This window comes from Zosterops lateralis (assembly GCF_965231275.1).
Source record: "Zosterops lateralis genome assembly, chromosome: 4".
NCBI lineage: Eukaryota > Metazoa > Chordata > Aves > Passeriformes > Zosteropidae > Zosterops > Zosterops lateralis.
Genome location: NC_139765.1, coordinates 19,265,154 through 19,292,421, shown reverse-complemented (window position 1 = coordinate 19,292,421; position 27,268 = coordinate 19,265,154). Strand labels below are relative to the sequence as shown.

At 37.6% G+C, this 27,268-nt stretch overlaps 1 protein-coding gene across 1 annotated transcript; it reads right to left on the bottom strand.

The window, feature by feature from the left end:
- Nucleotides 1-1,727: 1,727 nt before the first annotated feature.
- Nucleotides 1,728-26,853, bottom strand: TXNRD1 (thioredoxin reductase 1). Its single transcript, XM_083860438.1, has 14 exons — nt 26,744-26,853; nt 24,453-24,578; nt 21,349-21,421; nt 21,113-21,232; nt 20,180-20,322; nt 19,935-20,050; nt 18,298-18,523; nt 16,138-16,230; nt 14,337-14,413; nt 12,561-12,717; nt 10,369-10,476; nt 8,902-8,997; nt 6,598-6,732; nt 1,728-3,437 (listed from the first exon to the last, which is right to left on the bottom strand). Exons 2-14 carry the CDS (start codon nt 24,543-24,545, stop codon nt 3,375-3,377), a joined length of 1,500 nt encoding a protein of 499 aa, XP_083716564.1. The 5' UTR covers nt 24,546-24,578; nt 26,744-26,853; the 3' UTR covers nt 1,728-3,374.
- Nucleotides 26,854-27,268: the final 415 nt, after the last annotated feature.

The following is a 27,268-nucleotide window of genomic DNA, read 5'->3' as shown; positions in this document are numbered from 1 at the left end:
ACTTCCCATCGAGTGTCGCAGCCTAACGACTGGGCTTTGATTGCCCTAGGCATTAAAAAGTGTGCATGAAGAAGGGAGGCCAGTGGCGTGATCCCCTGGTGCCTTCTTTCTAGATTTTTTTGTTTGTACTTTTCAGGTTTAATTTCTCTCTGGAGGCCAACCAGGCCTTGGGAAGAACAATCTCACACCATTCCACACTGAAGATAATTGACCAAAAGCTGATCATCAAAGAGAAGGGGTTTCTGAAACATCCTCTCTGCAGGGCTGACACTTACTACAAACATTTACACCCTATTTTGACCTGAAAGGCGTCTATCAAGTCTTGGGTAAAAGACTCAGCCAATTGGTTCCTTCTGGCACAGCCAGAGACAGGATCAGCAACAGCGTTTATGAGTGCAAGGTCATCCCATACTGCACAGGAAGACACATAGCCTGTTATGGAATCGCCAGCATCCACAGCATCTCCAGAAATCCACCTTGTCCAACACAGGTCCTGCCCATCCTAAGGCTCTACAACAAGGGAACCTCCTGCTCTGGGCAGGTAGCAGGGCTCAAATGAGGGAAGGTGGGATCCAAGTTGGGATACAAGACTTACAGGAAAGTTAGGATTGCTCAGACAACTCACACCAAGGAGAGAGGGGTAAAAGGGGAATGAACAGCTGGGGCAGGAGAGCTTAAAAATTTTAAAAAAATTTTATAAAAAGAAAAAAAAAAGAAAAAAAAGAAAAAAAAAAAGAAAAAAAAAGAAAAAAAAAGAAAAAAATCTGGAAGCTGTCATTAAAACTCTATTAAATTCTCTGTTCAAATCTGGGAAATTTCTTGTCCATGTTTGTATCTGTGGTATCTGAGGATGATTCAAACACTCATGTAAGAGCATCCAAAAATGTTAATAACAAATAAATATGAGCAGAACATAAATACTGATTAGTTTAGAAAATTTTCTAGTGTGTGCTTCCAAAGCATGCATTACCCAAAGTATGCTTAATTTGGTAAAAACACTGAATATTTAGCTTTGGCATTTCATAAATCCTTATGTGATAATACATTATATACTTCTATCATCATGCACAGATGCCATAAATATACACCTGAAAATGTCTTCTTTACGGAGAATTAATAGAAAAAGCCCTACCAAAAAAAGTCTCACAATCTTAAATTCAAAGTAAAAATAATAGAAGTAATTAAACTCAGCACCTAAGGAACTGTAAGCAATTAATGTAGAAACATGCATCATTAATGATGACATGACCCATAAGAATACATATGTATAGGTCCAGCCTTGCAAAGCCAAGCTCATACATATCTTTATTCCCTCCAGGAAATGAAGGATCCTGATCTCCAGGATCTGACTTTCCTACACAACTGCTTCAAAATGCTGCTATCCATGCGCTAAAATACAAGCAGCTACACCGCCCCACAGCTCAGGAACCTGCTCTCTTGGGTTTTCAGAAGTTACATGGATGGCAGGTGGTGCAAATAGTGAAATCGTTTCCTAATTATCTTTTAAGTATGTCCTTCTCAAATGTTTAACGTGCAAAACAAATGCACCTGAAACAGCTTCAAACCCTGTTTTTCAGAGAAATATCTACCCTCAAAATGCAAGAGACAAAGGCACATCGGGCTAGGTTTATCATGGTGCCCTCTTCTGGCCCTTGAAAAAAAGTCACCTTTCTGTCACTTAGTGTCTGCTTGGAAGAGGCATAAAAAGGAGCATCTGCTTGTGCAAATCGATTTATTTATTTATTAAACTGGCCAGAAAAATACCATCACAGAGCATTCTAGATACTATACAAAACATGTTTAAAAATCCTTCAGTTATGTATGGGTTTATAAAAATAACTTACAATGCTATTTTAGAAATCTCAGTAGAAATACAAGAATTTGTTACCAGGCAGGAATTTAGGCACGAGGCATTCTGCCCACAAGGCTGGGGAATTCACCCCCTGTTCACACCACACTATTGAACTCCCAAGAACCATTTAATAAAAGTAATCTGAACCTTTCTGCTAAAAGAGAGGGAAATGGAAAAACAGATCAAAACCCATTTCATTTCCATTACAAAGAGGCATTTTTGCTCTTTCTTGACAAGTAAATATGCAGCTTATCCAAAACAGGAGGGATATTCAAGAATCTGGTATTTTCACAGAAACCTCTGTTTTAAAAGTGTTGTTTTCTTAATTAAATATAAAACATAGCACACATGGAACTAAATATAACTTTTAGACCATTTCTACACAACAGATTTTTTTCCTTATTGGTTTTTGGAGTTTGGCTGGAGAGTTTGGTTGGTTGTTTGGTTGTTTTAGGGGAATGTCGTTTGGCTGTGTATTTTTTTGATTCTAAGGGTTCACTAATCTCCAGGAAACCTCAGTACTTCTGTGTTCAAAGTGGTCAGTTTAGACCTGAAATAGGGCAGCTTACAACAGTTCACCTGGAAAGAAAGAAATTTACTTAAATTTAATGAAGTTGCAAAGAGTTCTTGGAAGTACAATCCATTCAGCACTGGAATTCTGTCAGCTCCAAATCAGATTCATTATAATCACATAAGCTTTGAGAAAAGCTATGATCATCACATCTGTGTTATATGCATGATTTCAGGGAAGAAACACAACAACTTTCAAAAGGCCTTAATAAATTATTTTCAAAAGGCCTTAATAAATTATTTTCCTTTCTCACTGAGAAGAATGTTTTCACAAACAAGGATCCCTAAATAAAAAGTCACAACAGAGTCAGTTTAGAAGGCAAGAAATAAGTTATTTTAGGTGGTACTAAACTTTTTTCCAAGGCTCTTTTCTTCCTCATGATCAAACAAGTAGAACTTGCCCTCCATAGGCATGTGAGCTGGTAAAGTGCATGCTCATGAAGAGACCTTGCATTTGCTGTGTCATGACCCAGAAAACAGCAGCTATTTTATCTGATACAATTACCTGAACTTGGGGGGAATTTTTCAGAGTTGGGAAGTTCTTTGTTCTGGAAACAACTTGAAAGGAACGTTCAGGAAAGAAACTAGAGAGGAATAAGGCCAAACCAAAACAGCTGTTGTCCAGCTGTGCTAGCAGTTCTTCCATCACTGCCCACCAGACAATCCAGGCTTCAGGCTATGACTTCATGGAAGCATTCATTAAATGCCCTGCTAAACACCAACTTGACAGGCAAGATTCCCATTGCATTGCTAATTGCCAGCCAGGCACCACAAGCGACCAACTCCCGCAGAGCTCTTCTCTTTAGGACGATGGGACATCCAAGTTAAGCTCTACACATTCCTGCAGGTGTCCAAGGGTCACTTCTCCTAAAACCTTTGTTCTGAATTGCAGGAGTTAGACACTTTTATGAAAGTCAGTCTCTGGCAATAGCAAGAATGGGGGAATTTAACCTCAGCATCCACTCACAGTGATGTCTTCACCAGAACGCTTAGTCACAGACAAGGTGGTGAATACCTTGAGACAAAGAAGAAAGAAGACTCTTAATATGGATAATTTCTTTTTCCTGGAAGATTAATCTGGACATGATGTTCAGAACAACAGCCATTTCCTAAAGTAAGAAAATAATAATGAAAATCACACATTTTTAATCCTTGCCATTAAACAGCACACATGCATACGAATAACTTTTTTTCTCTTCATTTAGCTTATGTTCTTCCTTTTACAGTGGAAAAGAAAGAATTAAGGAAGTCACATGGCTCTATACGACCTCTCTTAATGCTCCTAAGTTTTTACAGTGGGAACAAGCTCAGTAATAATAAACTCCAGTATACCTAATGAATAAGTGTCTTTATGGCTCAAAGAAACTTTTTTGTTTGGGAAAGTGAAGTTAACTCAAGGCCTGGGCATTTGGAGAGAATTTTGCCTTTGTGCCTTCCTAGACATTATAGAAATCTGGAAGTGATTTGTGATGAAGGTGTTATGTCTGGGATCTGTGTCCTCTCAACAATAGCTATGAAAACGCTGAGTAAAACTAGTTCAAAAAAATTCCAATTTTTACTGCTTTCAAGTCACATTAAAGAAAATTATATATATTATTCCTAAATAATTATTGTAAGATTAACAGATTAAAATTTGGGAAGGAAAATGCTACAAAAATTTGTTTAATACTAGCACTTTACTACGCAAATAATTGCATGGTTTTGCATACATATAGAAAAGAAAAAAGGAAATCAAAACCACTACTATCTAAGTGCTTCAAAGTTGCAATAATTAGCTATCATCAAAGCCATCTCTCAGGAAGAACAAACTTAGCATAGAATAGAATAGAATAGAATAGAATAGAATAAAGTACATACACATTTCAGCTATGCAAATAACACTGAAGTATCTGAAGATAATGGGGATCAGAAAGACCTATATTTCTCTCAGTAGAAGCTTTGCTGCATTAAGGCTGCTAGCAGCTCTTCAGAGAACAACATCAATAAATGATAAACCTCCTCCCCTTTCTATAAGCATGTAAAGCATTATACACAAATCAGGAAGAAGAATGCATGCCTAATAGATATGGCAGAAGAACAGTGACTTATCTAAAATATAGTGCATGTCTTGATAGAGAGGTTTGAAGACTTTATTTCTGATCCACAGCCTGACAACATATGGGAGTCTTCATTTATTGTTATTTCACTTCAAAAGACCAAGATTAAAAAGCACAAAATTCATCTGCTTTCCTCCTGGCCAGACTGCAAGGTCCAGGTGTGGGAGGGGACCACCCTGCTCCCTAGTAAGCCAGCTGGAGTAATCTGATAATTGTTGGAAACATGTATTTTTGGACAGAATTTGTTTGTTACTTAAGTGATGACAAAAACTTAGATCAAATGGCTGGAAAGCCATAATTAGCTACCTGGAAGAATTACTCCAGCTTTCAGAAGGCAATTTCTCTTCATCACAGATGATCAATAGTACCCTCCTGAATTTCTGGCAGCACAGCTGAGGCTGAGATGTAATTCTCTTTAGGGCTGATATCCTACCAGTTCTGTGTTTGTAGTTACTTGGACTTAACCTTACAAGAAATTCCATTCTGAGCTCCCGTTTTCTGCAGAATAAAATGATGCTCCAGGAAGAAAAGGGAAATCTGGCTCCAGTTTGTAAGCAGTGAGAATGGAACCCTTGGTCTTAAGAACTTCTTCACGTGGAATTAAATCATGTTTCACAGAAGACTTAGCAATTAATTAATACTAGTGTCACTGAAGATGTCAGCACTTGACCCTGTAACACAGCCCCTTTCCTGTTCCAATCAGACTTAATTTTCTTTAACTTTTAAAGGGATGTAACAAAAAATAACAGAGATATTATCCATTGTTCTATTCATCCAATATGCTCATTCCTCACAAATCCCAGTTTTCAAGCATTTTATTAATCAAAGAGTGCCATCTTGCACTTTGATTTTTGTTTACTGCTCAAGAGATTAAATTAAGTAAAAGCATAAAAAAACCTTTTGAAGACTGTCACTAAAAATGATCACTGTTCCCTGGAGCTTTTAAATAGTGTATTTCTCCTGAGCCAATTTCTTCCTCCCCCACTCAAACAAAATGATTATCTGAAATTACCTCCCTGAATTATGTCTAATCATCATTCTATTCAGTTTCAATTTTAGCAGCTCAGATGTCCAGAATAAATTATGACTCTCATCCTCTCTTCACACTGCATATGCTAACACCCCACTAGAGTTCACAGGTTTGAATGCCTCCCTTAGAGACGTCCACAAGGCCTCTGGTAAGATAAGGACCTGCTACCCCTCCTCAAGGGCCTCCAAGAACACCATTAGATGGCACTACAGAGACCAGAATTTGTATTATGGATGCTTTGCAGATGATTCAGATTGCTGGCAGTCCATTCCACTTATGGAGTTCTTATTACATTGATTTTACTAAACCACCTTGAAAGTAGAAAACAAGAGAGGTGGATGTCACTTCTGCAGAGCAGCATCCTGGTGCACCCTTGTAATGCTTTACATCTAACACAATCTGAGATTTTGTACAGACTTACACAGGTCATAAACAAGCTTTTAGGGATCCTCAGCTAATATAAAATGGTCCTAATGCTATTAAAATCAATCTCTGATTTACATCTGGGAAGAGCTGTCCCACATCTGCTAGAGAAAACTGAGCTTTTCATTAAAGAGGAACAGCAAGATAAAAAGGAGGAGGAATATTTGTGTGGCTTAATGAATTGAAGACCTACAGGATAAAGAAAAGATCTTTAGAGGAGAGAGTTTAATAGAAAAAATGTCACGTCGCTGGCCCCCTTTCCCTGCACCAGTTTGTAAGCATTTTAAGTACACTAATCTGTCTTTGACAACCAGTTTAGCAGAAATAGTATTTGAAGCTTTCATGATCTTGAGTGGGATAAAAATTCTATACTCCCCAGTAGAGAGAGAATTGGATTAAGGGAAGCCATAAACTTTTCATAAATGAACACAATAAAAAATAAAATCAAATATCGCAGACTAAACCTAAGTGTTAGAATTCTAAATATTAAAACCACATCATTTCCTCTCCTTTTTTCCCCTCTACCTCCCTGTAAATTTGGACATCTTTAACGGAGCTCTGTTATTCATATTTCCAACACCTTACCCCAGAATGCCATGGGCTTTGAGGTGATTTTGTATACAAACCTCTGCACAGACGGGATGAATTCCTACAGTGCTGTCCAGCTGTTCTTTTGTCAACCCACATTTAATAGCAGTTGCAAACCCTTGGGTGACTTCTCCAGCATTTGGACCAAGGACATGGAAACCAATGACTCTCTCCTAAATGCCAAAGATAATCACATGCAAGCACAGTCATGAATTCAGTTCTCTTTAGACAATGTGTAAAGTTTTCTTATTCAGTGTATATAATTTAATCAGCTCACAAAATGTATAACAAATTAATGTAACCACTAAAATGTGAACTATGATTAGCCCTAACATATGTGAGATGGTGTAATTCTTTTTCTCTCTCTCCAAAGATTCAACTAGGAACTCAGGAGTCAGCTTTCTTACAAAGTTTTGTACAGGAGTACATCAAGAGCATGCAAACTTAACGCACCCCATGGTCTATGTTGAATTGCATGGGTCTGAAATTTTATTCAAGTGAGTTATCCCACTCATGCCAATAGAACCCACGCCTAAGTAAAGGTGAGCACCCTGCATGAAGGTTTTCGGTAGGAGGGCCTGTGGTAGGTTGCTACATGGTCTGTAGCTGTTGAAGAATTTTCAGTTTGATAGTTTCTCACAGTAGAGGACCACAGGGTGAAGTTGTAGCCAAACAGACAAGGCAAGAAGTCTATTATAACTGAACTGCCAGTTATAACTCTTGTGACAGTGATGTCTTTCAGTGGGAGATAATATACTTAGAGACTGGCAAAAACCCCATCCAGTTACAAGGAAGGTACTATTCACACTTCTATCTATACTTCTGTTCAGTTGCAGAACACATCACCCTGCACATAACATCCACAGAAAACACCCATCAGAACAAGTTGTCTTGACCTGACCTGCTTTTCTTAAAGAGAAAAACATGAAAATTTAGCACATATCAACTGCTGTGGGCTTTAGTGGCCTTCAGTGAATTAATCACATTTTGGTGAGTTTAGATGTAGCCCAGTTGAGTATCAAAATTATCTGCTCTTCCTGCTAAATATCACATATATTGGGGATAGTAGATACTATTGAAAGATTACTATTCTTTCAGTAAGTCTGAGGACTGAGATTTACCACAGGGTCTACTTGAACAAGAAAAGCTATAATTTGGTAATAAGTAAAATGGAATTATCCTTATTCTCCTTTAAAAATAGGGACATACATCAAAATGAAACCATAGTAATAAAACCAAGGCAATGAGAGTTTTAAACAGTTAATGAATTATTTTTTTTTCCAGGGTAACTTTCAACACAACCCTTAGATGTTTAAACACATTTCAAATTTTCAGGACAAGAAGTGAAAATAAATTAATGAAACACTTTACATCACTGTTAAACCTTTGCATTTTCTTAAGTAACTTTGGACTAGAGCATAGCCAAAGGTTCTAAAATACCTTCCATACCACTGCAAACTCCTCCAGAAAGAGGATGGGCAAAATCTGACAAGTTTGCAAATTTTAGAAAATGGTGACATGATGCTTAGAAAGACTGCAGAAAGAGAAATCTGTATGTAAGAAAAATTAATATAGATAAAGTAAGTTTTGGGTTTTTCTTACAGGATAGATAGCAATACCACCATCTTAACAGGAATGCATTTTAATAGAACATTACTCTTCATAATAATTTATATTATTAAAATCAACTAAATTTTATTGAACAGATGATGATCATTTTGAGACAGGCACACCAATTCTTCTAACCAATTACTAGTTTAGCTGTTGCTTCAGCAGGTACTATACATTTCCATGGCCAGGAAATTTGATCCTAGTCCAAGGATAATCCTGGCATTATTAAATGGGATGTGTACAGGCAAGATACATTATCCAGTTAGAACAAGCTCAAGAGTTTTATGACCACACGTGAGTTTGGAGAAGTTACAAATTGTGATGGTTTCTGAGAGACCTCATTTTCAGAGAGAAGAGTCTCCCAGAAAAGAATGTCCAGGTTTGGGGAGGAGAGAATCAACCAATAAAACTCCTAACCATTTTTACATGTATTGATTTGCTCACTTCTCAAAGTTAATAAACAGTCTCAAAGATCTCTACTTCTTATTTTACATGTACAGAAGAAGTACCATATACAAATAGCAATGGCAGAATTTTGTATTTTACCAGGAGTTAGTTTTGTATATACAGAAGTATGCATCACTATAAATATTTATGATACTTCAAAAGGTAGGCAAATTTAAATTAATTTTAATTTGTTAAAAATAACCTATTTATAGCTGTTGTATCATCAACAGTTTCTATGATAAACATATAGATATTGTATTCCCTGGAAGGAAAGATGCACTTACGTTATCTTGAATATTGCAAATTATCTTTGCATAACATTTGTTGTTATCTCTGGAGGGCACAGTCCACTCCAGTGGCCAGAAATGACTATGGTACACCTGGAAATAAAACACAGGTTAAAAAAGAGTTGTGTAATTTCCAAGCAGAGAGTATGATCTTCCAAAAGCTGCCAGATTATCCTAAATAATGAGCAACATACACAGCATTTAGAACATCTGAAATCGTGACAATGCTTTTTTCCCTTAATGAATGCCAAAACCAGAAGTCTATGAAGTAAGTACTAGTATCATCCAATAATTAAAAAAGGAGAAGTCATAAGAATATTACTCTTCCAGGGCACAGTTCACCACGCTCTTATTAAATTACAAAATCACAAGTGACTCAATAATCTTACTGAGGCTTGCAAAGAAAAAAGCCAATAAGGTGACACAATAAAGAGGTCAGACTACACTAAATGAGGACTCAGCCAAAACACAAATGCTTCTGGATGCACATTATAAAAAATAAAATGCTTTGAAAATCCAAAGCACATTTTCCAGAATAAAGGGTCCAGTGTTCCATATATAACATCAAGAATTTCACTCAATAACAAAAATTTGACTGGGTATATACAAACTTTGTGTGCAGAAAAGCATTTAAGCCTTTGCCCTGTGGTCAGATTAGCAGTATTAGGCACACTGCCATTTTGAGTTGTATTTACTCATTTTTCTCCACATTCCAAATCGGAAAATGTCACTAAGAGGGGGACAAGTTCTCAGCTTCACGCACTACCACTTATCTGCTTATTTCTGTAAATAATGCTCCCTAGGTGATATTTGCAGGACATAAAAGTTCAGTTTATTGTGAGATTTCCTCCCCTCATGCTTTCTGTAGTGTGGTCAGTACAGCATTTTTGAGGAACAGCCTCAGGCACTAAATGTTTATATTTATCTAATTTCACTCCTGACCAGCAATCCCAGTGAATGAAAAGGGATCACTCACATGAGTAAAATTAAGCACATACCTCTTTGTATAGTCAAAGTAAACAGGAAAAATGAGCATAACATTTGGTTTTATAAAGTAAAAATTACTTTTTTGGTAATGGTAAGGAATTTGCCATGCTGTAGATATAGAAGACTCACTTTTGTTTTTTGTCATTAAAACCAGTATATTGCTTCCAGCACATACTCAGCTTAAATTTATCCTGAAGTATTTGCAGACACAAAAAAACCCTTTTACTCCTTTTTTTTTTAACCAAATATTTCACCTTTAAGCCCCTCTTTGCCAAAAATAGAACATATCTGCAATTAGAGCTATTGGAATTGAGGATGATTTTTATAACATTTAGGAACAGCCAAGGAAGACAAAAAATATACCTAGTCACCTCCTGCCCTTACGTCACAGTGCAAAATAATGTTTTAATTGACTCTTAACATTATTTCAAATTACAAATTGGAAAACTAAAACCCAGATGAAATTAAGGCATTTACCTCAATGTTTTCCTCCCCAAATTTCTCCACTGCGGTCTCTTCAGAATACCCACAGGCTCCATACTCCAAAGGAGTAAATACAGTAGTTGGAACATTCACATAGTCACACTGTATGGAATTCAAAACAAAACAGAAAACCCACACAACATCAGTAATAAAACCAGCATACAGCAGTTTAAAACACAGCAAGAAGAGCTTGATTATTCACAATTCTGAAAGCTCTTTTGTTTTTTTAAATTGTCTTAAATTAAGGTATAGTTTTGTGTTTGCCCATTCCAGAGGTGTTAATTAGAGCAAGAATAAAAAGATAGTTTAAAGCCACACTAACATTAGTATGCATTGATTAAATGGAAAGGGAAATTCAATGCCCTATTTTAAAAAGGTACCCAATCACAGGTCAAACTGGAGGTAAAAAGCAGCCTGTTCAACCACTTCTACAAAGCATGCTATTTTTAGCTGGGGACGCTGCAAGGGCACCACTACCATTCAAAACTCATTTTTCATCTGCTGTGGCCTAGGTGATGCCAAAAGAACCAATGACGTGAAGTACAGCTATTTGTGGGGACAGTGAAAACCTGTCACTTCTCCCAATTTTGTATCATCTCCAAACTTTCTGAGGGTCCACTTGTTCTCATCATCCAGATCCATTAATTTAGATGCTAAACAGCACTGGACTCAAGCCTAAGCCTGTGGCACACCACCAGTGACCGGCCTTCAGCTGGTTTCTGGAATGCTGGTCACAGCCCTTTGAGTTTGTCTGTTCAGCCAGTTTTCAACTGACCTCACTGCCCACTTACCCAGCCTGCAATTCATCCATTTGTCCATGACAATGTTCTGGAGACAGTGTCAAAAGCCTTTGCTAGATTCAAAATAAACAAACATCCACTGCTCTTCCCATATCCACCAAATGAGTCATTCTGCCATAGCAGACTAGCAGCTGGTCAGCTCTATTTCATTTCTAGCAATTTTATTTTCTACATATTCCAACTCTAATTAATTTCCTTTGTGACTGGAGATCAACTAAGACGCTGATTACTGTTCTTGTCCCACCTATCTATAACACCTCATTAAGTTTCAATCGCCTTCTCCAGATTTGTTACAAAGGCAGTGTAACCCACAGTCCCATTTTTTTTAAGTAGTTACTCATTTCTTGGATTCACTGTACAAGAATGCTTCCTTTGGCAGAATAACAATTTTTGTACCTTGAGACTCTTATCTGGCATAAAATGTAAATTAAGACATATCCATAGCATCGCAGCAATAAAAAAAAATTTGGCTTCTGCTCTAGTTCCTTAAACCTTCCCTGACTAATTCAATGACATTATGCACACTGATTCAGGGTTCTGCTACTCCAATACCTGCCAACATGAAACAAACAACTCAATCACAGTCTAAATCTGGCTGACAGTTGAACAGCAGCTCTGAAAGGGAGAAACCTTTATGGTCATGCCATATGGTTATGAAGGTGAGACAAGCAACCATCAGTGTAACAGCTCTTTAAAGGGACTCTCCTTTCCTTCTGGTTTAAACATAAGGCGTAAATGAGTACCCCATGTTACTCCCATTTGACCAACCATAACCTGGCTGAAACCCAGAACTGCACTAGTATGAAACAAACACTGAATCTATTAATTCAACTACTCAGATATAAATGTGTGCTGAATTATTGGCACATCTGATCTTCCTTTGTGTCCATATTCAACTACAATAGGGACTGCATATTACATCGAAAACATACAGATGAGAAATGAAAAAAAATTGTGAAAATAACACTGAAAATTAAGAACTTCACAAACTCCTATTCCACTCTATTTAGGGACCATAGGTAGGTTTAGTAAACTGCCTTTGAATTGGTGTTAAAGCACTTAACAGGATAGGCGCCTTTTAGGGAAGGCGGTAGAATTAAAAACCAGTTAAATGATCTCTGTTAATTTCATTATCATTATACTCTGAGAGGAAACTAAACCTCTTAATCGGGGAAAAAAAAAGAGACTACTGCTTAATCCATAATGTATTAATTTCATCCTACATAATTAGCCGAACACATCTGCAGTAATATCTTTGCCAGGGGGAAATTAAAATGATCATCAAAGCCAATCCTTAAAATTCCACTGAGTTTTCCATAATCAAGCAGACTTGCACATGCACTTAGAAGCAGAGCAGTGAGTGTTTTGTGGCAACTGGTTCCTTACCTTAGTGGTTGCCCCAGCATAAAGCCTCTGAACTAACAATCTTCCTGCCTGGATTGCTACTGGCGTGAGTTCCAGCTTGTCCTGCAGGATATCTCCAATAGCATAGATATATGGCACATTTGTCTGCTCCTCATCATTGACAGGAATTTTTCCCGTTCTGCAATTGGAATTAACAAGAAAAAAGATCTAAGTGTTCTGCTGTGAAGGCTGGAGGTGTAAATAATCTTGCAGGCCCCTTAGCTTTAAGAGAAAGTCTTGTATGTGAAGTATGAAGGAAAGAATTAATATTCATAATCTTGCAGTCTTGGGCAGGAATATAAAGTAGGGCAAATTTGATCAAAACTACAGGAATTCATACACTGGATAAGGAGGTAGTTTGAAAAGCTGCAATTCACCTCCTGAATCACTGAGGTGAAGCATAAACCTCTTCCTGAAATACTCTCTACCACCACCTGAGCTGTGTACTGGCAACTTTCAGGAGTGACAGAAAGAGACTTTCTCCCCCTCCATTTGTAGGACAAAACAATTTTCCCATTACTGAAATTTCAGTCCAGTGGTTGAAGCTGTTTATAGAAACTTATGCTTCAAGATCCTACACAGAGACAGGCCAAGCTGCTATACACCCTACCTAAGGGACAGTCAGCAAGCTTTTTAGCTGTAAGTGCACTGAGCTAGCGGAAGTTTTTAATTATTAATATTTCCTACTTCATCAATAAATGAGATAGTGCAGTAATCACCACAGGAAACACAAGTAAAAGGGAAACCTAATGAGATAGACACAGGAACAGTCACACAATTACTTGAGAGATCAGTGGCAATTCTCATATTAAAAATCCAACTTCCTCAATTTCACACTCATTAAAAATTACACAGTTTAAGCAAATAACTTTATAGTGCACTCTGTTAAGCTAGTAATAGGTGTCCTGACATCAGAAAGATGTGTACTGTTCTACAAGCCAACATGGGGCTGCCAATTTTGAGAGGGTTAAATTTCCACTTATTTGGAATATCAGTTGTTCCCCTTGACAATATCAGTTACTGCATTCATATATAAAAACTCTGTGCTGGTCAAGGTCATGGTCCCTTATCTTTTTCTCAAAGGGGAGATCTCTGAGGACTCACGAGACTCATGCCTGCGAGATGTTTTAGTTACCGATACTGAAAATGTTGCTGATAGCTCCACTCCCTGGTGCAACAACCTCACTAGATTAAACATCAAATACTCTTCTACAGAAGACACAGCTTGTACCCAAGGGTTGCCTCAAGGCAAGAAATAAAACCCTCCAAAACCTAAAACACATTACAAACTTCACCTTGGAGTTTAAGGAATACTACTTGAATCTTATCTTTCAAAATAACATAACATTAAAATATAAACAAAACTCACTGCTCTAAAAGCCTGTATGAACAAAAAGATTTTTGCTCCAAGAGGTGATAAAAGCAAGATGAGAAAAAGAGAGTACAAGGAACAACTGATAGATCCTAGAAAACCCCGTAACTGGAAGAAGCTAAGACAGACCTGTAAATCTAGAAAGAACGAAACAGACACTTTTTCTCCCAGGAATTAGAATTTGATGTTTCAGCAACAAAAAACCAAATGTAGCAGTACTATGGGAGAAAATGCAATTATCTGCTACACGGTTTTCCACCCAAGTGTACACAAACAGGGGACAAATTCTTCCTCAAAGCTTTTGTATGTCTCTGCACTACTACCATTGTAACAGTACATTACACAAGCTCAGCAGTGAGTGATGGTACACAGACATCTGTCCTTACTTTTCATTGATATTCACTTTGACTTTGTCCAAACCAATTTTTCTTGTGCATGGATCTCGTCCAATTGCCAGCAACACCTGCGAAACAGCAACACACGTGACTGATTTTTAAAAACTCAGAAGTGCATTTTCTTTGGCTATTATCTTCAATATATACTAGAGATTAGTATCTATGGCTTGATCACAGTAACATTAATACATTTGTTAGCCATTGTACATTCACAGAGTTTAAGGCAAGCCATGTTACCACCATGACCTAACAATACCAGGTTTTAATCTTACAGTTACAAACAGGCAAATAGCTTTCCCTAGAAGAATACTCCAAGGATATTGCAAACCAATCAGTTAGGGACAGATTCTTTATTTCCTTGTAGTTTTACACCAAGGTGTTATCCCATATCATCACCAGAGCAGGTGATCTCAAAATGCTCCATAAGGAAAGGGGTCTTCAGGAAAGAAACTCAGATGTTTAAGCAAATAAGAATATCATAAAATAGTATTTTTTTAATCTGAAAATATAATTTACTTATATAGGCTCTCAGCCAAGTCAAAGAATATTATTTTTTGAATATTATTTGTTTGAACATTTGTTCAGATCAGGCCAAATTCTTCCCCATCCTATCAACTCTGCTATCTTAACAAATCAAGCTCCAACTTTTGCTATTACAAGGAAAAATTGCTACATGCTTTGTAGTCTTGGAAAACTGCCCAGATAAATATATAATGCTTCTCAAATGACAACTAAGAACTGTCCTGAAGGAATCCCAAGACCTCCTTCAAGTCTTACATATGATCAAACACACCACATCTTCAGGACTGAAGGTCTTAAAATGCAGCACACACAGCTCAGAGCTTCTATGAGGAGTGACAGCATCTCAGTGAAGACGTAGCAATAAGAAACCAAAAGTTTTCTTAATGAAGAGATGGTATTGATTTCCTTGCTAAAAAGCTTTCACTATTTTAGACTAGAAAAACTCCAGTATTACAACCCTGTGCAACAGCTCTGCTGCCATGGTTAAACTTTCTCTCAGGATTGGCACCCAGATGCACTGAGGTGTGTTCTTGTTAGGGGATGACTGATGTGCAGTCATGACTGATTACTGTGCAGGTAAACAAGGTCACTGACGTACAGCATTTGCAGTCTGAAGTCCCAGGCTGGCAAAGGCTAGTCTTTATGCATTCTGTATGGTTCCAAATACTCTATTCACAATTTTTTTTTCTCCTTTCAGCATCAAGGCCTATGAAAATGAGTGGAGCGAGGTGTGATGGAAACAGTCCATCAAACATACAATACCACACCTGCACATTGTAATTTACTGTTTCAAGTGCGTAATGAAGTTTCCTGACTGACTTGCCACAGGGCATTATCTGTGTTTGTGAAGATTGTTAACAAGTCTTAAGATGACACCTCATCTGTTCATTTAACTCCTGCACAGACCATTGTTTTGTGCTAACTACAAAACATGCCCTACTTACCATGAAAACTACTATAAATCATTACTTATCGTTTATTACAAATATCCCACTGTGAAAAAAATCCTGCAACTGACTCCACAGGACCAAGCTCATCTACACCCCTAAGCTAAGAAATGGGTTTCAAAAGCACGCAAACTGATTTGGCAAGCCAAAATAACCATTGACTTTGGGACTTTTATTTCCAGATCAATTACCTGCTAATTGTGTGCAATTAGCATATTGTAATGACTAAAATAATTTTTAAGTGTGGATGAAAACACCCCACAAAATATCAATATTTAATGGAAGGCTATTTCACATTCTTTATGCATATAGACAGGACTCACAGTATTGTATTCCCCTTCAATCATTTGATCCCCCGCTGTGGACTTGGCTGTAACTTTCAGTATTCCAGGAGTTCCTTCCTCAACCTGTTCAACCTTTTGGGGGTTGGATGGGGTAAAAATGAAAAAGTTTCAAATAAAAATATACAAATATATATTTTTCCCACCACATATCATTGAGAGAGTTTTAACCACGACCTAAAATTAGGCACTTACTCTCAAGATTCTTTACATTTCTACTTGCATATTTTAATGTGGTTTTTTTTTAATGGCCCATTCTTATGGCCAACACAACAAAATTTCATTTCTGTTTATAAAAGTGGACTGATGGTTGAGTTCTTGTCCAAGCACATCATATGACCTGTTGTATTCACTGGGGACAGAGGGAGTGAGTAGGAAGGAAACTCTTACAAGGCCTGGAAATACCATCAGACATTTTCTCCAAGTGCTGCCATCATTCCCTCTACCCATGGGAAGCCACTCTCATAGAAAGCCCTCAGCAGTACATACAAGAGACATGTAAGTGTGCAACACTTAACATAATTCTGGTAAATTTTAGTGTTCATCCTACAGATGAAAAGGTACTTTTTAACAACACCCTTGGTTCCTACTTAATGTGTGATATTTAGAGCAGAAAGAAAAAAGTTCCCGATGAAGTTTTTATTTCTGTCCTTTTTTTTTTTATTATTTAGAAAAGCCAACTGTGCCATCTTAAAGGATCACTGTGCTAAAGTGCTTCTGTTCAAAGGCAGCATTATTTATAATAATTCATCTTCTGCCTTCAAAAGTTACAACAAAGTGTTTTAATAAGCACAACATGCATAACTTCAAACACAATGTCTGAAAGAGATGAGAAAACCTGCTAAAAACCTACCCAGCAACTTCAGCTGATGGATATTCTCAATCAGAAAAAGGCCAAATATTTTATTCCCATTGAAGTCAAAGAGACTATAGTGAAGGGACAGGGTAAACTACACTATAAGTGCATTTTGTGACAGTAGCAATGGACTGCTTGTCACAGGATGCATCTGGAGGAGCCTGCTTGCCATTTAGTTGAAATTATATGCTCCTAAAACCAGCTTCCTTCTTTCTCATTCCCCATCAGAGCTTACAAAAAGCTATGTCTGCAACAAAACCTAGATAATCATCCCTACTTTTCATACAGCATGAGATTTATGCAACAAAAACCTGTATAAAAACTAAGTTCCTAGTAACATCCATTTTGACTTCTCACAGCAACTCTCATTCTGTGAGAGAGGCTCAGACCCACAGTAGGAACTGGCATGAGCATTTTTTAAGCTACTCTTGACACTGCTAAGAGTGGAAATGAACAGTCTTCACTGAATTTAATGTGTTAATCCCCAAAGTTAAACTTGGCAGCACACTGGTTTAACACCAACTGAAATTGCTTAATACATCATTTGCATAATTATTTCAAAATAATTAAGGATTATTGTGAAAAAACTATAAAGAAAAATACTGTTAGCACGCTCTGAAGTCTTTGATAGAGCAATTTTGCATTAGAAAAGCTCCAGAACTTCTAATCTGGTTTAAATTCAACCTGAATTTACCTATTCATGACCCTATACATGTAGGTAAGTAGCTGCATAAGTACTCTTACTGAATTCAACAAAAATTGAGCAAGTATTTAAGGACTCTGCCAAGTAAACGATACAGATGGATACTTCTAAGTCTCATTAACTTTTCTGGATAGTCCATTAATCCTCAGCATATAAACAGTATTTGCTGGCTGAAGATTTGAAAAGTGGCAATGAAAAATGGGACTACTTGTGATGCACTGGACCTTGATCTTAGAGGAAATTATGCATCTGCTTAATTATGGGCCTGCAAGAAGTTTCACAGATTTCAGAACTGGATTGCAGAACCAGGACAAGCAGGTATAGTATTTTCCATGTAATTTATACTAATCCAACTAATTCTGACAAAAACAATGAACTTCACAATCTCACAAAATTTTAATATTAAGATTAAATTATGCCTTTCAATTAAGTTTCATGGAGTTAGCTTAAAACAAAAATTAACCCATTCTATGTCACAGCAGATACTGTAATAAAAGTTGAACTTTTGTATTAATAAAATAATTTACATCTTAAAACATTATGATAGGTACATCCCAATAAATTGTAGTCACTTTGAGCCTACCTTGATTGGCACAAACTCCCTAATAAAGTTGACTCCATGTTCTTTCATGTATTCGCCAATTCTGTTTGCCATGTCCTGGTCAAATCCTCTTAAGAGAATGGATCTCACCATTACAGTGACATCTAATCCAAGACCTGCAAGAAATCCTGCACACTCCAAGGCAACATAAGAAGCTCCAACCACCAGGGTTTTCCCTGGACAGTAAGGCAGAGAGAAAAGGTCATCACTGGGAAAAAGAAAAAAAAAAAAAAAAAAAAAAAAGAAATTAGAGGCAGTCAGAAAAATGTATTTTGCTTTATATTTATCTATTTTTTTTTCTGTAGGAGTAGAACTTTATTCCTTTTCCTGCTCACCAAAAAACCCCTGCTTAATTCTTTGGAAGTTCATCTGGAATACAAAATCAGCGTGTGACAGATGAAAAAGCTATATTTAGGAGTACACATACAACAAAAAAGGAGTATGAAAACTGAATCACCACGAAAAAGTGGAGGGTTTTTTAAACAGAAATTTAGGACAAATCGTTGAAAAAGATAGGCATTTATTTACCCTCTAAATCTTGCTTTGAATATTTTGCTGCAAATTTTAGCTTCTGAGAACTAAAAGAGGAAGGGGTTCAGCTTTAAGATAAAATACCATCATCACTTTGAAGACTTATCCCTTTTGCTAAAGCATTATACACAGTGCCAGATATACACAGACAACATACCACAGTAACAGGTGAAGAAAGAAATATGAAATTATGGAAAACATGCTCCTTTGCCTGCTTTTCATTTCTTTCAACTGCTTCATCAAGCCACATCAGTTCTACCACACTTTAGGCTATAGGACCTAGGCTATAAAACCAAGGCTTCTCCGCAAAGCCAAAACTCATAGAGGCACCATGCTTACACAGCAGACACTTAGACAAAGCTTGGCAATACAATTCTCCAAAAATTTAAATCTAAAATAAGTGCCCCATTTTTCAAGGTGATGGAATAAAACATGATTGTGAAATTAAAGGCTGTAGCACAGCTCCTATACCCAAGGAACTTGGTGAAGATTACACAGACAGCCTCAATCTGATAGCTTTTAACTCTGGGATTCCTGACTCCTCCACCTTGAAGCTACTTTAAAGCACCACTTTACAGGCCGTATTACCTGTTATCTTTAACTTCATTACTACCTATTAGAAGGGAAACATACCACATGGTGTTTTGGTTTCAGAGGGATTGTGCCAGTTATTTATCTCATTGCTATAGGTTTGCCAGTCTGTAATTCCAACCTCTGTTTCTACATCAAGTAACTTAAAAGGTACTCTGATATGAAAACACACTTTATCTTCATATAACATTTTTGCTTGGCATTAGCAATTAACCAAACATTCAAAACCCGTTTTCTCAAAAGTTGAATTACCTTCACTGAGTAGCTGGGAAAAAAATTGTGCTGAGTTTCAAGACCGCCCCAATGCATGAAGACAAATTCTACCAACTTCATAACATCAGCAGATATGCTATTCCCACTTTCCCTAATAAGCAGATATGCTATTCCCACTTTCCCTAACATCTGAGTACAGAGTTTTCTTTCAAGCAGACTGTGCTCCTCAGTATGGGGAAGCATTTACACACAAGGAATGACCTCTTATTCCTCCCTGGTTTTACCTGCTAACACAATATTCCTTGTCTCCAGGTATACCCAGGTAGCGTGGTCGTTCACCAGTGGCAATGATAAATCTCTCAGCTGTGTACAGCTTCTCAATTCCCTTTTTGTTCGTTGCCTGCATACAAAGTATTAGTGCAAAGTGAGTGTTTTACAGTCCCACCACGGGAAGACTTATTCTATTTAAAAAGCATCTCTATTCAGACAGCAGTACAGGAAGACACAGCAAACAATGGCTATGGAGTACCTTAATTGTGTGTGGCCCAACAAATTCTCCATATGCATTCTCATACGTGACCTTCTTGTCTCTCAGTGCAACCCGATAGCCCCAGTTCAGTGACCCAATGTAATTCTGAACAGATTCTGTCATGGTCATCCAGTTGTGTTTGACTATCAGAAACAAAAGAGGAAGGTTATCTTTTAGTCTGAGTTTTTCTTTTTCCACAGCCAAACTTCCATTTTCAAACAGATTCTTTCCATTACCCAGTCTTACTGGGTTTGTCTTACTCCTATTTTATTTCAGGGTAAATCTACTGAAATTCAAAAAATTACATCAGCACAGATAACACGAGCAGTCACAGTGCAATAGCTATGACTTAAAACATTGAAAATTAAGACTTACTGAATTATTGACAGTTTTATATTGACAGCTGTGACCAGGTGACATTGCTCAAAAAATAAAGACAATGCATGTCTGAGAGGTGCCTCTGCATGCTTCCAAATACAGGATTGCAGGCTAAATAAATCACAATCCTATAACCATACATATCATATATAGTAAAAGTAAAATCCTTCTTCTTATATAGTAGTGACAGACACTTAGAGAAAAGTAATCCTTGCTTGTAACTATAAAAAGTTTCTGTCAGTCAGCATTCTGGGGTATTCCCTTAGATATTGTGGTCCATTCAGAAATGGAGTAGTACCTTACTGCTTTTATTCACACAACAGTCTCATCAATTACTAACATGATCAGGAGCTATTAACAAACAGATGAAACATGGAGGCAATAAGCCCCATGGCTTTAGACTTGAAAAGTGCTTCAATTTATGTGTTATCTCTCAGAAGTTGCCTCACATTGTCAAAGTCAGCACACGCTGCAGTGCAACAAGCACCTGATTAAGAGAATCACCTCAGGATTTCCAGTGCAAATGACAAGACTGAAAAAAGTGTCCTTCTTTACCTTCTTCTGTAAACTGCCACCCAAATTTGCGTGAATCTTGCAAGGCTTGTCCCAGTAAAGCTGCCTGGTGCATCAATTTTTTAGGTATACAGCCCACATTTACACATGTTCCTCCAAGACCTGAGAGAAAGGAACAGAATGTGGTTTTCACATCAGTGTGGCAGATTTCAAATGTGAGAATCAGAGTCTCTGAGCAAAGCTCCTTTATGACAGGATTGCAATGAAGAGAAATTTACCCCATGAGCTTCCCTGAGGCGTAGGTGTGACAAAGTCCAGCACCATCACTTTCTTTTCATATTTGGCAGCCTCCTGCAAAACAAATTAAATAAGACACATATCTAAATATTAGAAGTTAAATTTGGAGTAGACGATAACATCATGCATTGCTGAAAAGCTTTGTGACTTTTAATTAAGTAACAATGAATGATTTTCAAGGGAACAGACAGTCATTAATCTTCTGAATTCATCTCTGCATTCAGTAGGAAAAAGAAGATGACAGGAAAAAAAAGGCATACATCCTGCTACAAAACACCATGGCACCAGCTGATACACAGGAGATTCTGTGAGTCCAACCTCCTCTTCACTCCTCCGTCCTGTCTCTTTGTTCAGACTATTTTCCAACATGCCCATTTACTTTTCTCCTACTTAACAAATTCCTAATTAATCCAGTTTTCCCTTCAAAGATGGTTTCTCCAACATTTGTTTGGAAATAGATCAGAAAATGACACAAGCAATCACATGGCCAAGCATGACAACCTTAATGACTCTATGATTCTATATTTCTCCTAAGAAGTTTCATTAGCAAATCTACAATTAATGCCTGTAAATTATACTGAGAACTATTTTGCTACTTGGAGTAACCACAACTATGCTGGCATCATATGACAAGTTCTTAGACATGTAAGCAGTAACAACTAGAGGAACAGGATATTACTCTAAGGTCTTTGGTTTGATTGGGGAGGAGCTGGACAGCCTTCAGCATTCTGTTACCAGTAATGCTTGTTAATCCAAATAGTTGACAATCAGAATTTCAATTTTAATTGTATCTTACTTCATGCAAAATGCAAATCACACCTCAAATAATGCAGGCCATAGACACCTTCGGAAAATATTGCTGTACTGGATTTCCACTTCCAATAAAGATCTAGTCTGGCAAAGAAGCTAATTCCTACCCATTAGCAGCACCTCTGAGAAAGTTCAGAAAGGCGCTTTAGGGACCAAGACGTATCATTAAAGCTCCTTTATGATGACAACTCTTAAACACTGCTCCAAAGAGCCTTACCTTAGCTAAGGTAAGCTAAGCAGAATGCATGGATTCCCAAACTTCCCTCAGCTACATGGTCACATAACACAGTACAGCATTGCATTGCCACCGTGGTAGAGATCACACACAGATGTAACCACTTCTGCTGAGTGATCTGCCCACAGCCACAAACCTGCCCTGCAAGCTCTCAAACCTATTGGGGCTCAGTGCAGTGCTGCAAGGCTGCTCAGGGAGCTGTTCTGTGTAAACTAAGAGCAGGGGCCTGGCACCAGCCTGGGTCTGCGGCTGGCTTGTACCAAGTCAGCCTGGCAGTGTTTGCACTCCCTGTGGAGAATTGCCGCCAAAGCAACAAGATCTGGGCACAATGTAGAGAGGAAGATGTGCACACAAAGGTGCATGTGTCAGAGTGAAAAGCACACATTTAACCAATCTAGGTGAACTGCTGCAAACCTGAGTGCAGATATCTGGAACTTTCTGAGAACTGTGTAGCTGGGAAATTTTCTCTTTTTTTTTTCCTCTCTTTTTTTCTCATTTATTTATTTATTTTTAAAGCGCTGTCAGTTAATTCATTAAAAAACACTGAACAATCTGAGTAAAAGTCAGAAGTTTATGTGTGCAGAACAGTTTCACTTCAACTACATGAAACTGATTTGAAATACTCACATTACTACTGATATGGATGTTGACTTTATTGATCTACCATCATCTGCTGTACTCAACAATCACTTGAGAACACTGACAATCAATATACTGTATACACTGAGCTGAAGGAATTAGGCAGTTTATCACACCTTTTCTGTCTTGAAAAATGATGCAATAAACATCACTGTGTCAGCCAGTCTCCTTATGGAAATTTCAACAGCTGGCTTCTTATTGCTGCAAACTCTTTTTGCATTACTGCAAACTCTATTTTACTCCTGTTACTCTCTCCCATCCCAGAATATCTCCACCCTTTGAAAACCAGTGTTTTCTTCTCTTTGTGGGTCTCAGAACTTTGATAGATCTTGCCTTCAATCCTCAATCCTACAGAATGACAACAGTGCCCCTATCGATAGGAAAGCAGTAAACTATCAAAATAGACTATGGATCTACAATACATCATTCAGCCCTGCACATTTCCATTATAACAGAAGTACTTCTAAGGGGCCAGGGTTCACTGTGAATCCAATGCTATTCTAAAATATTTTCTCCTTATTTTCTTTCAGTCTTCAATGACTTCCTCCACTTCTCAAGAACAAAAGAAATAAGCCTGACTAGAGGAATAATCCAGCTCCAAGTCTTGAACAAAAAAGTTTACAGGAACGCTCAATTCACTTCTAAATAGTTAATCCTACCACAGACAGAAGAGACACAACATGCTTGACTACTGATATAAAGGAGAGTTACTGACATATATTAAATTTCTGCAAGTTTAAAATATTTGGGATAATGACAGCTCTAAGAGCTGGTATATTTTGTACCACTGTGAATTCTTTTAATTAATTCTGGACATGCTTCTAATAGAAATATCCTAAACAAACCCCATTATTCTTCTGGCTACAGGGAAGGAAATACCAGACTCTAGAAATCAAGGGTAAGACCACAGCTTAAGTACAGGCAAATCTCCATTTATGCAACTATGTAAGCTCAAAAATCACACACTCTCCCCCGTTGCCAAGAATTAAAACAAGATACACAACTATGTCTGAAAAGATAGTATTTCTATACGAAAGTAGATACCTCCTGATGTTAATTTTGAATAATTTTGAAAACCTTTTCATTTATGAGTTTAAATTCAACTACTAACAAACACTATTAAGATATCTACCTGCAGTTTTCCAACAGCATCATCTCTCATGAGTGGGGATTGAGTTTCAGTCTAGTAAGGAGTATTAGGGAATATTAAGGAATATACCATGTGTTCCTTCTTCAGAACATAAAGAAAATAATATTGTATAATTGGTACTAACCTCAAAAGAAATTTCACAGATCAGGCAGAAGTGTTGTGCCCCTATAGTGTTAAATCCAAATCCAAGACACTGAGGATGTCACCCATCTACTTACAAGGAAATTTAAGTGTGATTTTCCCCCTTGTACCTTGGCAGCTGCCAGACCTCCCGAGCCTCCACCAATGACAATGAGATCAAAGTCATAGGAATCCAGCACCGGTGTAAGCCCATTCACTTCCATTGTTTTCTGAGGATTGTCTTCTTTCTTATGTACCTGAACAGAAAAAACAAAAAGTATAAAGGAATATTGAAACATTACCCACAGTGTTCAAAAATTAGTATTTTTAGTAGCAAATATTGTGATAAGGGAACATAATTGCATCTGAATTTTCTGATGCCTTTTTTTTTTTGCTTTTAATTAGCTTTAAAATTCATCTTCCTAATCCATGTGTGAAAATCTCTATACCTGTCAAATACTGAACTATAAATTTTCTTGTTCATTGGAGCACTGGGCTTCCTTGCAGAGCTTAGTTTTCCACAACAATGCAACCCTACTGCCTCCTCATACTGTACTCTAGGATGAGATATATAACTGCTGACGCAAATATTCCATTAATTTATTTTGTTCTTTTCATCTGCCCTAGGCTTTCCTAATTAGTGTTTTTCCCCTCCTCCTGCATATGTTTGTAGGAAAATATAGCAATCCTATGCGATGCTGTACTAATCCCCAATAATTACCAGCCTTACCAACAGAATGAACAGAACTGAATGAAGAAAACCATTTCTCTGAAAACTGCATTTTAGTAATATGTCAGTGATTATCATTGCTTTGGTTTAGCATAACTTTGGCATCAAATAGATCAAGTGTGACCACTATGGTTCCACAAAAGTTGTTTTTTTAAATCACAACTACTATCACAGAAAAACTGCCCATTAGTCCTAAAACACATTTTGACGTCTTATGCCACAAAGAACATGGCACTGTCATCATATACACTTTCTAAAATGATCCTTCATACTTCATTTGTGAAACTCCAAGGTCTGAGGACTTCAGACCTTCAAGCCTTTGCAGTTATGGCAAAATTTTCAATGCCTCTCAAATTGCAGGACAAGATCTGGAGTGAGTAAAAACCAGATTCCTTAGCTGATGTAAATCAGTGAGCATCACCTAAAGTAATGAAAAAACTTTTAAGACCAGACAAATTAAATTAAGAAACCCATACTTTGCCACTGTAGAAATATGTGTTTCTGCCTGCCTAGCTTGGTAGAACTTGATTCAGTACTGCTGGAATAGTTGTGGCAAATCAAAGGAAAGAAAAGAGTCCAAAGAAGTTTCCCTTGTCTTTTCATCTTAATCTTGCTTTGCATTAAACAGCCCTTTGTACTCAACCCATTCTATTGTTGCCTTCCTCTGAGGTTATTCCCTCTCTCTTGCCTTCCTCTGAGGTTTGATTAGTCCCTCTCTATAACTATGTCTGCCCTAATGACTGCTGCCAGCTCAGCCATCCCACCGACAAAAATCCCCTATTGCTCAGAGGAATTACACAGCAATGTCAGTAGTAATTCGGGCTGTGCATCTGCCAGCACAAAGTTAGATTGCAGCAGTATTTCATAACCCTGGGCAGCATGTTAATAGTAGAAACAAAACCTAGAAAACACCTGAAGCCACTGTGAAGACATCCAAAAATACTTCATTCTCCTTCCTCTTCTCCTGCTCCCCCACAACACACCCCCCTACAGCTGAACCTACTTGGCGCTTGGTTCCTTTTTCTATTTCTCTAAGCCAATTAGCCAGGATCAAACAACTGGAGCAAAGTGGCAGGTATTGTACTATGATATGCAGCTTCACTCCATTTATTTAGAGAGGCAAATTTATAGAAAGAATGCCACTCTTTCCCAAAGCACACTTTCTTGCTTGCTTAATGGAAACAGGATGGTGTGAAGCATAAGGGGAGACTAACTCCCCCACAGTCATCAGACCCAGTTACCAAGAATGGTATCTTTATGATGCATAGAAGGAAACCACACCAACTACTCATTTGCTTAGATCACTACTTATATCATGCTACTTTTTATTTCTCCTTTTAAGAAAAATGCTTTTACCCATGACTTAAACTTCAATTTTCATTTCCTACTGTTCAGTTAATTTCTCATTAATTCTTCATGATAACTCTTTATGAAAACACATTCAAAGTTTAAATTAGACAAAGTAGATTACAAGCTTCCTCTGTTCCTCCTGAATCCTGCTCCAAAGCAGCCAGGCTCTAGACAAGCTCTGCATCTCATTTAATGGAGGAACTTCTCACGACCATGATCCCATCCTGAGAACAGATCTCTACTCTTCACCCATGAACTACAAATTTTACGATAAAGTCTACATTCTGATTATTTTTCAATATCAAAACTAAACTACAGACTTTGAAATGTATTTCCCCCTACCTTTAAAGTTCTCTCATGATATCCTATTTGCTTTGCCTGTACAGAAACAACTGGCCGGGAAGTTCTTGCCACTGCTCTGCGCTGCCCTTCTTGCAGCTTCGGGGCTCCCCCTGTGAAATAAAGGATAAAATAACATGGTGTCTGGAGAGACGTCCTTTATGAGGGCTATGCTCCTCCAGAGCAATTGTCTGGGGGAGTGGCCTGGCAGCTTCATCGCTTCCTCATCTGTGGCATGTCTGTCCCAGGGGAACGTTTCCTAAAGTTTGTGACTCATTTGCAACGTTAGGATGACTTGCTATTTTCCTGTTTAATAAAATCCCATGTGAGTGTTGGCTGAGATTTCAGTACTTTTGGCCAATCTAACAATATGCTTGGATCAAAGCAAGGAAATCATATTTCCTGTGGCTAAGCCTGATACTTCAGTCTTAAAAAAAAATTATGATTTTTAGCTTTCTTGCCCAGAAAGTGATACTTAAAGTCCTGTACTTCTTAAACTTAATTAAAAGTTTTCTGTTTTCTCCTGCA